This window comes from Diorhabda carinulata, chromosome 6 (assembly GCF_026250575.1).
Source record: "Diorhabda carinulata isolate Delta chromosome 6, icDioCari1.1, whole genome shotgun sequence".
Lineage (NCBI taxonomy): Eukaryota > Metazoa > Arthropoda > Insecta > Coleoptera > Chrysomelidae > Diorhabda > Diorhabda carinulata.
Genome location: NC_079465.1, coordinates 11,354,477 through 11,368,796, shown reverse-complemented (window position 1 = coordinate 11,368,796; position 14,320 = coordinate 11,354,477). Strand labels below are relative to the sequence as shown.

Here is a 14,320-nt window from a genome sequence, read left to right as displayed (position 1 = left end):
CCTTTCCAGTCTTGTTAGAATAACTATTGCGCCAATTTTATTAGTCGCTTCATCACCATTATGACATTTTTGCATTATTATCATCACTTACCAAGATCTCTTTTTATTTTCCCCTTTTCTCTCGTATACGCAAGCTTTACATGGTATGGTATTATTTATATTTTACGAGAATGCTGGACCATATAATTTTAGCGATTATAAGAATTAAATCTAATTATTGATATCATTTTAGGTTCCTACTCATACGTGGACCCAAGACACAAAATCCGAAAAGTAGAATACACTGCAGATAAATATGGCTTCCACCCTATCACCAATGATAACGTACCGGATTTACCATCAGATACACCTATTGTAGCAGCGGCTAAAGTAAATCATCTCCAAAAATATGCAGCCATAGTACAAGAACAACAATCGGCACCGAATCATATCAAAGTTCCTTCTGACACACCAGAAGTACAATATGCTAAAAACAAGCATTTAGCATTATTCCAGGCAATAGCAGCTGAGCATGCAAGATTAGCTGCAGAACAGGAAGCTAAAAACCAACAAGAAAAAATTCAGAATAATGTTAATGGAGGAGAGGAACATTATACATATTGATATTGAGAATCAATCAAATTACACGTTCTGTATATATTACATTATAAATATTCTTCAATAGGCTAGTTGACAGAATGGAATCCAGATATCGAAATAAGTTATATATTATTTTCAATAAACAAATTAGACTTATATTGCTTTATTTTAAAACACACAGTCCAAGAGCTATCTGAAAAAAGCGTAACCTTTCGAGTTACCAGTTAAAGTATTTTTCGAATAATACTACTCGGTATAACAATTGAAAAAATTATTTAGTGGCAGGATTTACAAGTTTTTTGCATTTTTTTACTCTTTTCATTTCAATCTACCACATTACTCTCCTAAATCCACCACAATTCCAGCCCTGCATAAGAAATTTTTTTCTGTATCAGGGCCAAATATAAAATATTCCTTACCCCATACGAGTAGCGTTTCACCCATTCACAAACAATCCAATATCCTCTCTGTTCCAACTAAACTCAAATTTGAGTTTAAACATTTTTAATTAAGAAAATACATTAATACCATTTCAAATTTCTTCAATGCTAATACTGTTCATATAGCTTTGATTAAACTGTTTATTTTCCGTTAAAGGTCAGCCAAGCAAACAGGTAATTGAGATTTACTTACAATTTTTTCATAATTGGTCTCTCTGTTTAGGAAAAGTATTGGAACTTTATAAGCGATTTTATTATTATCCATCGAGGTTTCTCGATCTTAATTTGTAATTGCTAGTAAAAAAATAGAACATCTTGATAAAAAATTACTTAACTGGCGAAATGGGCTTCTGTTTTGAGATGGTTTATATCACAAATGCAAAACTAACAGCCAAAGTTGGTCAACAGAGGGCATGCACAAAGCAGTAAATAATGATACTGTCCTATTTCAGTGACTACTGATAGAGTCACTGGATGAAGATTTTTTTTTAATAAGCATAGTGCTTTGATCATAAGAGAAACCAAGGTAAATTCACGTGCACAGAATAGCTATGACAATTGTTTAATTCGTTAAACGTAAGTATTGATAAGTATAAACTTACAGCAGAGAGAATATACAGGGTGTTCAAAAATTCATAACTGCGAACATAACCAAGATATTCTGTCTTTTGCCTGTATTACTGCAACTAATAAAGTTTTTTTTTCAATATGCTCAACAGTTATAAATGAAGATTTGTACACCACAACAGAAAGCTCAATGCGTGTCATGGTTCATTGAGACGAAATCGTATATACAGGTTCAACGGAACTTCAGGACAAATTTCCAGAGACTCGCCATCCAGACCCTCTATCCGTGCATGACACACAAGCCTCATGAGCACCGGATCAGTATTGCATAAAAGTGGAGCCGGACGACCCAGCACAAGTCCAGAAAATGTATAGCGAATACGGCAAACATTCCAGCACAATCCGAAAACTTCAATTCTTCAGGCTTCAAGACAACTCCAAATGCCTACAACCACAATCCACAGGGTTCTTCATAAACAGTTGCGTCTGTATGCTTATAAGGTACAGTTGCTGCAGGCACTGTTACCAACAGATCGATCAAAACGTGTGGAATTTGCTGTAGACATGTTACAACGTATTGAGTATGATGAAGATTTATTGAAAAAGATGTGTTACATTGATGAGGCCTCGTTCCATGTGTCTAGTACAATAAACCGCCACAACGTACGAATTTGGGGTTCTGAAACCCCACATGCAGTAGACGAGCTTCAACAAGACAGCCCAAAGGTTAATGTGTGGTGTGGGCTCATGCACAACATAGAAACCACAGTAACTGGCTGCGTGTACCTGGATATGCTTCAAAACTTTGCTCTTCCTCAGTTGGAAGAATTACAGCCGATTGTTTACTTCCAACAAGATGGTGCACCACTACACTGGTTGACAGCAGTTCGGGAACACCTCAACGAAACTTTTCCCAACCGATGGATTGGATGGGATGGCAACCAAGGTCTCCGGAAATAACCTCTCGACCTCTTCTTGTGAGGTTATTTAAAGGACATCGTTTACCGGACACCGGTTAATGGCATTGATGACTTGAAACGCCGCATTACATAGGTTTTTAGTGCAATCACAGGCGACATGTTACAGAGTACCTACCTGGCTTGAAATTGATTACAGACTGGAAGTGCTTAGGACCACCAATGGTGCGCATGTTGAAGTGTACTAATAAAAACTTTATTAGTTGCAGTAATACTTGCAAAAGACAGAATATAAATATCTTGTTTATTTTCGAAGTTATGAAGTTCTGAATTTGTAAAGATAATTTTGGAATACCCTGTATAATGTAGATGAAACGGGAATTACATTAAATTAAAAGGTTCGTACCAAACACCAGGTTGGGTGATTTACATCAACGAGGTGAAACGACCACTACTAAACTTTTTTTTGCAGCTACTGGTGTTAATATTCGAGCTCATGACAGTACAGCTGGCTTATTTAGATAGTATGATTCCAGTTGGAAGTGTTGAATTAAGTGACAGTAAGGAATAGATATGGATCTGGTCTTGAAAAAAATAGACATGGCGCAAAGTATCTCATATATAATATTATCAGACCCAATGTACTAAAAAAATGCATAAGTCCGCATTGAGAAAAATCATAAACTCAAGTTAATATAAATTTTTGATGACATCTATTTTTTTAGATCATTTAGGCCAGCGATACCCAACCTACGGACATCAGGGTGAAACCGGCCAGCGAGCGAGTTGACAATAAACATTCAACATACAATACATTCAAACAAATTTCTACATTTTTGTATGCAGCTTAATATTTTTAGTGTCACTGACAAAATATAGTTTTGCGTCGCAGTGCGCTCTTGATAATTTGACGTCTATTTGAATGCTTGAACAAATTAGAAAAGTACAGAAATTTTATTTTGAAATATTTATTTATTGTTAAATCAAATAATTATTATTCAATCTATCATTTTTTAATATATTATTTAATAATATACGAAAAAAATATATTTATTTTTAAAATTCATTACCACATCAGCCATTTGTTTTATTTAATTTATTTCTAACCTACATTTTTAAATAAGTGTGCAAGGTTAGTATTTGAGATTTGCATGGAGTAAAACTTAAGTCTATTGAAACATTTTTAATCTACTTCTACTGTTAGGCCTTAAAGTTGAGGACGTAGAATGAGCCTTTTCCTGAGAATAGTGCAGCGAACGTGTCACCAGAGGCAGCACTAGTAGTAGGGACAAACATAAAATATTTACATGCAAAGCAATTGTATTTACGTGATATTATTTTATTATTTAAAAATATAAATCTGATATAAAAAAATTTTTTTGAACTTGTATAATGCCAACAAAGCATTGCAATTTTGCGAATTGTACGTCGGATAATCGATATCCAGAAGAGAATGTGTTTTTTATACCATTTATAAAGCCTCATGTTGATGAGGTTAGATGTAATAAATGGATACATGCTTCGACTTTTTTTTAAGTAATGTTTGTGATTGGAGTAAAATAAAAATTTTTTAATGAAATATGAATGATTTAAGACGTAGTAGGCATGAAACAATACTAAATAAATAAAAATAAGGTAAAAAATACTATTTATTAGCAATACACATACTGATTTAGTAATTTCTTACGTGTTGCTTTTTTTTTATTTTAAGGTTTTTGCTATTTACTGAGCTGATTGATTACTTGAGAAAATAAATTTATGTCTGCTAGCGTCAAAGTCATAAATGATTGACTATTTTATAACTGAAATTATGATAATTTGTCTGTATACTAACCTGTCTATTAATTCATTTTTTTTCCACTTATTTTTAAATTACGACAAGCAAGCCAGCGTTTTAATGTTACAACATTGTTATCTTTTACGGTTGCAAATTTTAATTTTGCTCCAGGAACATCGTCCTCTGTTAAAAACATTTTTTTTCAAGTACACTTTACTGTGTGTTTATATGGGGATTTGACAGTGTTTGCCCCTACTGAACTACTAGCGCTGCTAGTGAGTAATTTTTCGTACTTCAGGAAAAAGGTTCATTGTTTTGCATCAAATAATGTCAACAGAAAAAAAATTAAAATTAATTATGAGTGCCGCGTATTCCAAGAGAAATAGACAAACATGTACTTTTTTCGTGCAAGGAGAGAAGTGCTTGTATTTTATTTGCAATGAAAGTGTTTCTGTGATTAAAGAACATAATATTAGACAACATTATGTTACCAAACATAAACAGACATAAAACCAATATGTCGGTGTGGGCCGCGAACAAAAAATTACTAAATTACGAGGGGAAATTGGCGGACTAACAAAACTGTTCAACAAACAAAAAATGTTAATGAATCTATTGTGCGAGTAGCTATCGAGTAAGTCATATTATAGACAAGAAGTTCATCCATTTTCCCATGGTGAATTTTTTAAAAAGTACATAATATCGGTAGTGGCAGAATTGTGCCCAGAAAAGAAAAGTATATTTGAATCCGTGAGTTTATCGAGTATGACAACGACAAGAAGAATAGAAGATTTAGGAGGTGATCTTAAGAAACAATTCAAATCAAAAGCTGGTCACTTTTAAATGTGTACCTTTGCCACACTGATACTGCGCAATTGCTAGTATTCATCCGTGGTATAATTAATAGTTTTGAAATAATGGAAGAACTTGCTAGCATGACAAGTATTAAAGCGACTACTAGAAGCGGATATTCATTTAGGGAAGTATCCGAAATTTTTGATGACCTGGAATTAATGGCCGTAACCACAGATGGTTTTAATTGAAAAATCACCTCAACTCATTCAGTTCAGTAAACCTGTGTGGCTCTGGGATTTAGCTATACCCTGCAATACGACTACGTATTTATTATATTGAATCTCAAATTGCAATGCAAAAGTATATGCTGGTCATTGTGCATTTTAAACAAAATTAAAGCTTTCTATGAAGCAAACATAAAAAAAGTTCACTCACTTTCCGACTTGTATAGCTTTCTGCGAAGAAATAAAAAATGATCGTTTTCCAAAAGAAAAAACTATCAAGATGCTGCAATTACAAGGCAATAATTTCGAAAATAGATTAACAGATTTTCACTGGATTAAAAATGGAATATGCTTATTTAAAAATACTTTTTCAGTGGACGTTTCTACGATAATTTACAACTAGAAATAATAGAATTACAAGATTTGCTCCGCCGCAAGAAATCTTGAGGCAGCGTTAGTAATATACTGAAAAATTTCACAGAAGGTTAAGTCGCCTTTAATTAGCCCTCCAAAATGTTTCCATCGCCTTCCACTTATCATTACTGAAAGCCATTAACAGTCTCATACATTGCATCAAATTTGGTAATGTTAAGCTGAAGAGTTGCAAAGGAATTGATTTTCCTTTTCTTACGTACAGTCCTCAAGTGTAGTATTTCCAGTTTGTCACAGCGTTTGAAGTGAGTTTGGAGAATTTTCATTTTCCTTTTATGTGGTATATAATTTAGTTTCAGCTCAAAAGTAGATACGTCATGAATGTGAGTTTGTATTGTGTCTACAGTTTTTTAATATTAGGAATATGTTGGTCAATAAGGTGAAGCAACAATAAATCAAAAAGATCAGGGTGTGTTTTTTCGTTATAAAAATGTTTTTTATACCAAGTATACAAAAGCGTTGTAATATTTGGGCTTGGCTTATCAACGTACAAAGTTGTGGTAAAGTACATTGAAGAATTGCCTTCGTATTTGTACTAACAAAGGCTGTACTGAATTTTGGATGTCCATTAGATGCGAAATTTCGGTGACAATTTCTTCACTCATGCTTGGTGCGTTATCAGATGTTAGTCCGAAGAGACATTTTCAATTTAAATATGCCTTTTTTATATGATGCAAAACTTTATCAAAAATTTCACCTGTATATTTCTCTTTTTACCTTCTGCGAAAATGTAAGCTCTTAACTGATTGTAAATTCTTGATCTATTCCCCTGACAAAGATATCCGTGCTCTCGTTCAAAGTCAGGTAGAAAAAGGAAAACTGTTCTGCTTTTGTTTGCAAGTGCTCTTGTGAATGTTGGCCGATGACTTCTGTACGATGAGTGAGCTTAAATAGACTTTAATTTTCTTTCAACAGATGTAATGATGCACTTTTATATAAATTTGCCACTGCTGAACGCTTAATAGATTATCAATCTTATCATTTACTGCAACGATATCTCGAAAACATACTTTCGACAGCGAACTTCTTTTTGATTAAATGGAACAGAGATTCGCGGGCTTTATCTTTCTATTTACCTTCAGTCTCTGAAGAGGATAACTTATTAAGTTAAAGTTACAAAATCGCGCCACTGCTGTGTGTCTGTTCTTGAGGGTCTAGACTTATGTGTTATTTGGCAATGAAAAAGGAACAATGGAAGATTGAACACATGTCAAGAGGTGATTTGTAGAAAGAAATCTGTTGAAAGAGAATCTGTTGAAGGTAAATGTAAAAACTTTCATAAATATACAATCAGTTATAACCAAAATGAATATGATAAAAGGAAAAATACTCAAATTCTGGAAGAAGGTATGAGACACAACCATATTCAACTATTCCTCAAACCTCACGATAGCCCCAAATCATTTTGTTCAAACAGTAGTCTTTCAAGTGTAGGGCTAGGCCCGGATTCTAAATGATGACCCAAAATTTTTCTCCAGCTCTAGTGAGCTGAGTGATGAGAAGCCTTTAATCTCAGAGTCTAAAACGTATTACACTAATAAAACCAATGTCTCCTTGCTCAATTCTTCTATTATTGATACCTCTCAAAGTTCTTCTATGGAGAAAATGAATTTCCTAAGGAGCCAATGAATGAAATGAATGTTGCAAATTTACCTCAAGAAGAAGAACTTGTAATAGATCATAATAATATTAATAACGATCTGACTCTCCTTGAAAATATTGATATTCCAAAAGGAATTTTTAAGGAGAAGTCAATTGAAAACAATATCCCAGTGAAGGAAAATGAAAAAAAATTATTCATTGGAAAAAAACTATTCCCAAAAACTGCAAAAGAATCGAAAGTAAAAAGAGGAAAATATATGGTCTGCCGTATACTAGAAAGAAGGGTAAAAACATGACTGTCGAGGTCTCAAAACTCATTAATTGTCCAAACTGTTTTTTAATGCTCCGAAAATTTAAGCAAAAACGACAGAAAAAGTATATGTGGTGAATTCACCGCCTCCTCATATGAAAAGTAAAAAGACACTATTTTGACATTAGTGAAAACAGCGAAACCAGCAGAAAAAGAAAACGACTCGAACAGGGAAGACAAGAAAAAAATTTTAGCTATGCGTATTATTTTCTCAAACAAGGCCGAGAGAAGAGAGTTTGCGAAAGTTTCTTCCTGTCTCTGTATAAGCAATGGTCCTCTAAAAAAAGCATTAGCAAGCATGTCTGAGATTGCTGGGCTTTTTTCAGGCACTGACAAAAGAGATCATGAATAAATATTAAAAATATTAAAAAACATATTGAATCTTTTGTAGTAATATAGAGTCATAACTGCAGAAAAGATACCAATAGAAAATACCTAGACCCTTCGTTAAGTATTTAAAAAAATGTATAAGTTATTCATCCAAAATCATTCAGGTGAATAAAAATGGTCAAAGAAACACATTTATAGAAACATATTTTGTACGCAGTACAATTACACTTTTTTATTACCTCCCAAAGATCAGTGCCTAATATGCAAACAGTATTCTGTGGCTGAAGGCGATGGAAAAAATAGAGGAAAATTATTTGGAACATATTTGCGTTTGCTGCAAAAATGAGGAAAAAAGTGAGCTAATGAGGATAATACATTTGTAAGTCTTACAAAAAGGTTTTAGTATTTCAGTTTCAGACCAATATATTACAAGTTGTGCGTTTATAACCTCACTGTATATGAAGCAGCGATTCCGAATAATGCATATTGCTTCGCTTGGTTGGAAAATAATGGAAAGCAAGGAAGTGTGGTCGTTCTGCTATTATAGAATGGATCAACAATTTTAGTCCTATTGTGAAGAAAGTATCACTTTTCTCTGATACTTGCGGTGGTTAAAAACAAAAAAAATTTTTTTGTACGTAACCCAGACTCACAATATTGAGCACAATTTTTTAGAAAAAGACCATTCCACAACGGAACATCAAAACAAGCAGTATGCGCCAATGGCTTACTATATTTTCTAAGGCTAGATCCAACAGAAATAGACAAAGTTCAAAAAAGCCAATAAAAGAAGGTTACAAAGTGAAAGAATTTAAGTTTTCTGCTTCAAAGGTGTAAAAGCTCTTGGAGCAGAAATTATTCTCAACAGAACCAAATATAGTGGAGGCAAAACTGTGATATGGCTTCGAAGAAAACGGTTACGCTTTGAGAAATCGCACCACTCCAACATTATTTTTTTATTTATGATTACAATGGACCATATTAAAACATGTATGTTCATCAGAAGATTTCAGAGAACCTCAGATTATTACTATCAAGCAACTCTACACAAACAAACTTCCTGTTCCTCAAGTAAAGAAATCTGACCTTGTAAAGTTTTGTAAAATTGAGGTGATCCCAAAAGCAGAACATTGATTAATTTCAAGGATGGATGCTTAAAACCACCAAAAAAAATATTGCAAATGTAACTCAAGAACCAATTGATGAAGAGTATCTTTTGGATGATGTACAAATTGAATGATTGCAATGAAAACTTCAATTTCAAGTGTTTTTAACTTATGAATCAGTAGATCAGTGTCATTTTGTTTTTAATCCTGTATTTTCTTAATATGCTTTGATTTTAGATTATTGTAACAAAATATATTGATCCTAATAGTATATTTAATAAACATATTAATGGCTTTTTCTTACCTAATTTTTATTTTTTGGGTACTTTTACTGGTACTGGTACTGAAATATTCAAAAAAAATTTTCAACTTAAAGAACAAAGTTTTCTTGGTATGCAAATATATGTTAGATATGAAGTAGCTTTCATTATTCTCAAACAATTCGTTGAGTTTTTATAGTTTATAGTTTTAAACTTTGTTTTTACGTTTTCCGAAAAATCGTCAGAAGTGACTTGGGTACTTTTACTTCTAAACCCTCGAAATATTAATAACACGCTTATAAAACCAATATGAATAATTTCTATAACATCATATTTATCGTAACCTGTATCGCGTGTAATGTCCTATTCATTAAAACCTTCAAGAAGTTTCACTCTTATTTTGTTTTCAAATTTTTGGAATTATATAATACATCAAGATAAATAGAGAATGATTAATGCGTTTGTAGATCAAATCTAACCCTAGAAAGCTGAATAAATAATAAGTACATATACGACTACTTACCTATATCTCTATTCCTTCCGCAGAAACAATATGGTATCACAAACATTCATAATTTTTATCAGTAACTAATTTTAATTATAATTTTTCTTGTAATACGGGATGTCAGTTTGAAAATATACCAGACAAAGTGATGTCACACTTATTTTTAATAGTTTGTAGAATGGTTTTCATTTAAATTATAAGAACACTTTTATCGATGTTAATGGAAATTTCGAATGAAAATGGGGTAAAGTGATTAGTTTAAACTTAACTACCTTCCCTAAAAATGCAAATAATTTTTACTACTTTTGGAGAAATCTACTGTGTAAATAGTTCATCCATCAAGTCTTTTGCGATAAAACATAGAAGATCAATGACAAGTAACTTATTTTATTAGTTTTAACATTTTATACTTATATGTTCGACAAATCAAATAGGGCCCTTGCATACTTTTTTTATACCATAACTACGGTTAGTATATCGTTCTTAATCACACACTATTTTTTAATTTTTTTGAAACGGTATATTAGTTCATAAAAAAATAAATAAATTTAAATACCAAAATGCGCCAAAACGCATTTGTTGTAACATATGTGACGTAGAAAGTAAGTAAACAGACTTAAGTGAGGTAAGGAAGTAAATACGGTTTAAACAGAGTTATTGGGATTCTCACGGCTCTGACTAATCAATTTTGTAGAATACAAGATGACGTATTGTTGGTGAGTTGTATTAGAATGTACAAACACTAGTATAAAAATACCAAATAAAGTTTTCGTGGAAGTCCCTCGAGAGGAAAAGCGATGAAAACAATGATTTCAAGCTATATATTTATATGTAAGTTTTATCTATTGGTATTTGAAAAATGTTAAGTAATTGTTTTATTTTACTCTAGCTTGAAACAGATTTGAAAAACTATATAATGTGGAAATTAACACAATGCAAAAAAATTCTTAAAAAAAAATGCTGTTCTAACCAAATTCGATAGCCAGAAAGACCAGAAAAGGGCATTTTGTGAATGACCTCGTCCGTTTGCATTAAAACGACAAAAAACCCTCAAAGCTATCATCTTTATGACTACATTTTAATAAAGTTCAAGCAAACAAATGCGATAATGACGTTACTATAATAAATTCTAATTAGTAGTACCTACGATCTGCTTTTACTTCACCCAAAGTAAATAATTGATTATTAGAAAAGAACGTAGCAACCATGAATGAATCTACCTTAGATAGATTGTCCGATCTTGCTTCGATTAATCCTATTTCAGCCATTATTTCAATTAGAAATTATAGAATTCAAATAGATAGTTATTTTAATTTAATAGATAATTCAAATAGAAAGTAGTGTCATACGAGTGCTATTTGAGTTGTTTACAGATACGTGAAACATTCGTCTTGGTCAAAAAGTGGTCGCGAACATTTTCATGCGATGATTTTCTATGACTTTCGACGTGGGTTAAACCAACAGCAGTGTGCCGATCAACTCACTTAGACTTTTGATGATGAAGCACCATCTCGACCCACCATTTTGTGAAGGTCGTCCAAAATCGGCTATTGTGTTAGAAAACATCGATACTGTGTATAAACTGATATTGTTAGATCATCATGTGACATACCGTGAGATTAACGCATTCTTGGGCATTAGTTCCACTCGCATACATTAAATACTGCATGAAAATTCGGCTGTCAAAAAGATTTATTCACTTTGGATACCGCATAATTTGACAATCGCTCAAAAAAAAGTTCGTGTTGATTGATGCCAACAAATACTGCAAAAATTCAACCGCGATGCTTCAAAAGACGACTATAAGATTCTGACAGACGACGACTCTTGGAACTATGCATATGAGGCCGGAACTAAAGAACACTCGACTGTATGGGTCTTTCCCGACGAATCAAATCCAACAAAAGTTGTTCGCATACGAAGAAGCATTTCAAAGCAAATGGTCGCCTGTTTTTTCGGAATAACAGGACATGTTGCCACCGTTCCATTATAGCAACATACAACGGACTTTTCTGAATTCTACACCAACATTTGTTTACCAGAAATGTTCGAAAAAATCAGATAAACCAATTGCAGAAGACGAATTATTCTCCACAACGGTAATGCCAGCACCCACTGATCTCTTTTTATTTTCGCAGTTCAAAAATAAATTGCGAGGTCAACGTGTTTCCATACCTGAAATGCAGTTGATACGTCAAATCACATGTTTTGGAGGTACTTCAATAGGAGTTGAAAAAATGCTTCGACAATTGGGTTAAACACATGCAAAAGTATATTGATCTTAATGGAGAATATTTTGAAAAGCAATAAAGCCATTTCAAATTATAAATATTTGTTTTTACTGTCTAACTCAAAACTTAAATAGCAACCCTCGTATAAACGTTCCACAAAGCGAAAAATTTTGTAGCGATTATTTAAACATCCTTTTTTTTAAACGAGAAAGTTTGAACAATTAAGCATCGTCTAGTTTGTTGAAAATTCAACTTAAATGAAAAATTTTCCAAACTATTTAGATTATACCTTGATTTTATTCAGATTTTCCAATTTCGTCTAAGTACTTTAAAATTTTTTTTAAAACTGGCTAGAAAATGAAAAGCTTTTACCGGACACAATAATTTACTGGTTCGGTCCGACAAAATGAGATTTTCTGACCTAAAAATAAACCGAAAAGTACTAATTTCTAGCTGGTTTTAAAAAAAATATTGTACGTAATAAGCCTGCGGCTCGCCCTGCAATTTGCCCATTCGTCCAGTAAAAGATCACTTTCGGGACGTATTACGTACAATATTTTTTTAAAACTACTATTTTAAATGATTCGCTTTAGAAACAGTACGCGCAACGTGACAATTGCGCTCGGGAGTCTATTTCCACCGTTAAATTAAAATTATGAATAATGGAGGTATATTCTATGGAATCAATTTTTTTCAAACATATCTCCTCTTTTTTTAAATTCAAAAATACTTTACTGAATACTAAATCTGAATCTTTTAAAAAGCTAAACATCAATTAGGATCAAATAAGCTAATTCACATAATTTTTATAATAGTATGTTGTATGTAATTAACACCGATTTAAACTTTAAGACCATTGTCCCAAACTTGTTTGTTTCATACACCACTTTCAAAATTTTTCTGGATCCAATGGACTACATTACTGCCAATTTCCAAATCTAGAAAAATAGTGAAGAGTAGATCTATCTATGAAAACTTGTGTTGGGACTGAGTTTCAACGACGAATTAAAATTATGCAAAAACAAAAGTTATTTATTTGATAATAAAATCAACTAAGCAAACTTTCAATTAAATTTTATTAGATTGTGCTGTGAGTTGATACCAAAAAAGAAAAGTTGGCTAATCGAAAAAGTGACTCCATCCAACTTTAGTTTTTTGAAATCTACAGTGACTCACCGCACAAAAAACAATCAATTTTATTTAGAAAACAGGGTTGGTTATTTCAACTAAGCAAAGCAATGTAAGCAGAGATTAAATAGTTTCACATTGTATATATAATATAAATAACCTTTATAATTCGACTAGTTCCGACAACAATGTTCTCATCATCAGGTATTAAATAATATGATTATTCAATTATTGCATATATTATGGAGAAAACAAAATTCCGGCGGCTGTTTCTAATTATTAAAAAAGCAATAAATCGCTAAGATCCATAATAGAGTTATATGACGGCGGCTGAACTAATTTTAACGTGAATTATTATTTCATTTATTATATTTTTATATATTTCTGTGAATTTTATAAAAAACTTTCAAACAATATTTTGACATCATAACTCCGCAATAATTAAATAAATTAGATAAAAATTATTTGTAAAAAACCCCCCTTCAAGAAAGCCCCTTTCACTTCACTTCCTTTTTAGGCGTTTCGACGGTCCTGGTTCCTCACAAACAGGTGCCATGATGGGTGGGTCCTCATAGAGCTCATCCATGGTTGATGAGGTGAATGTATGTTCCTCTTCCTCACCATCTGTGTCCAGGTCGGAGGAGTACAGTGGGACATTGTCACAGTCGGTGCCTCTGCATTTCTTGCAGATGCTGGAGCATTTCAACCCGGCTTTGACGTACAAGCAGGCTCGCTAACATCCATATCTGCAAGTGCACGAGACACAAGTAGGCTTTTGCAAAAATCCGAACCCTAGTTATTACAAATAATTTTTAAACAAATGAAAAAAACTTCTTTGTTAACTTCTCTTTTCATTGGTCAATTTTTCATTGTTTTAATTGTAATTAAATACTTCACTTGTTCAATAAAAGTCTTTTCCATACACATGTTTTCTCACTCTCTTGTCTCCTTTATTCCTTTAGTTGGTGATTAATTTTGTAAGGGGTGGCTCACAGAAAAGTTATAGATCATTTTCATAACAAATTTTCTGCTCTAGGTTCTGATGAAACGTTAAAACAATGCGAAAGCTCGGCGAATAGGTTGAAGTGCTTTTTCTCACATTGCATTGGACTGTGAG

The 14,320-nt window shown here is 32.6% G+C and overlaps 2 protein-coding genes across 2 annotated transcripts in view; both read left to right on the top strand.

Moving 5' to 3' along the window:
- The window catches only part of LOC130895031 (uncharacterized), a 42,210-nt gene extending 41,475 nt beyond the window's left edge, over nucleotides 1-735 (top strand). Inside the window, exon 3 of the mRNA XM_057802142.1 lies at nucleotides 233-735. Coding sequence (XP_057658125.1) covers nucleotides 233-603 — 371 coding nt within the window. The 3' untranslated portion in view covers nucleotides 604-735. The remainder of the gene's footprint in view (nucleotides 1-232) is intronic.
- Nucleotides 1-14,320, top strand: part of LOC130895024 (uncharacterized) — a 721,573-nt gene that overhangs the window by 610,305 nt on the left and 96,948 nt on the right. The window lies entirely within an intron of this gene.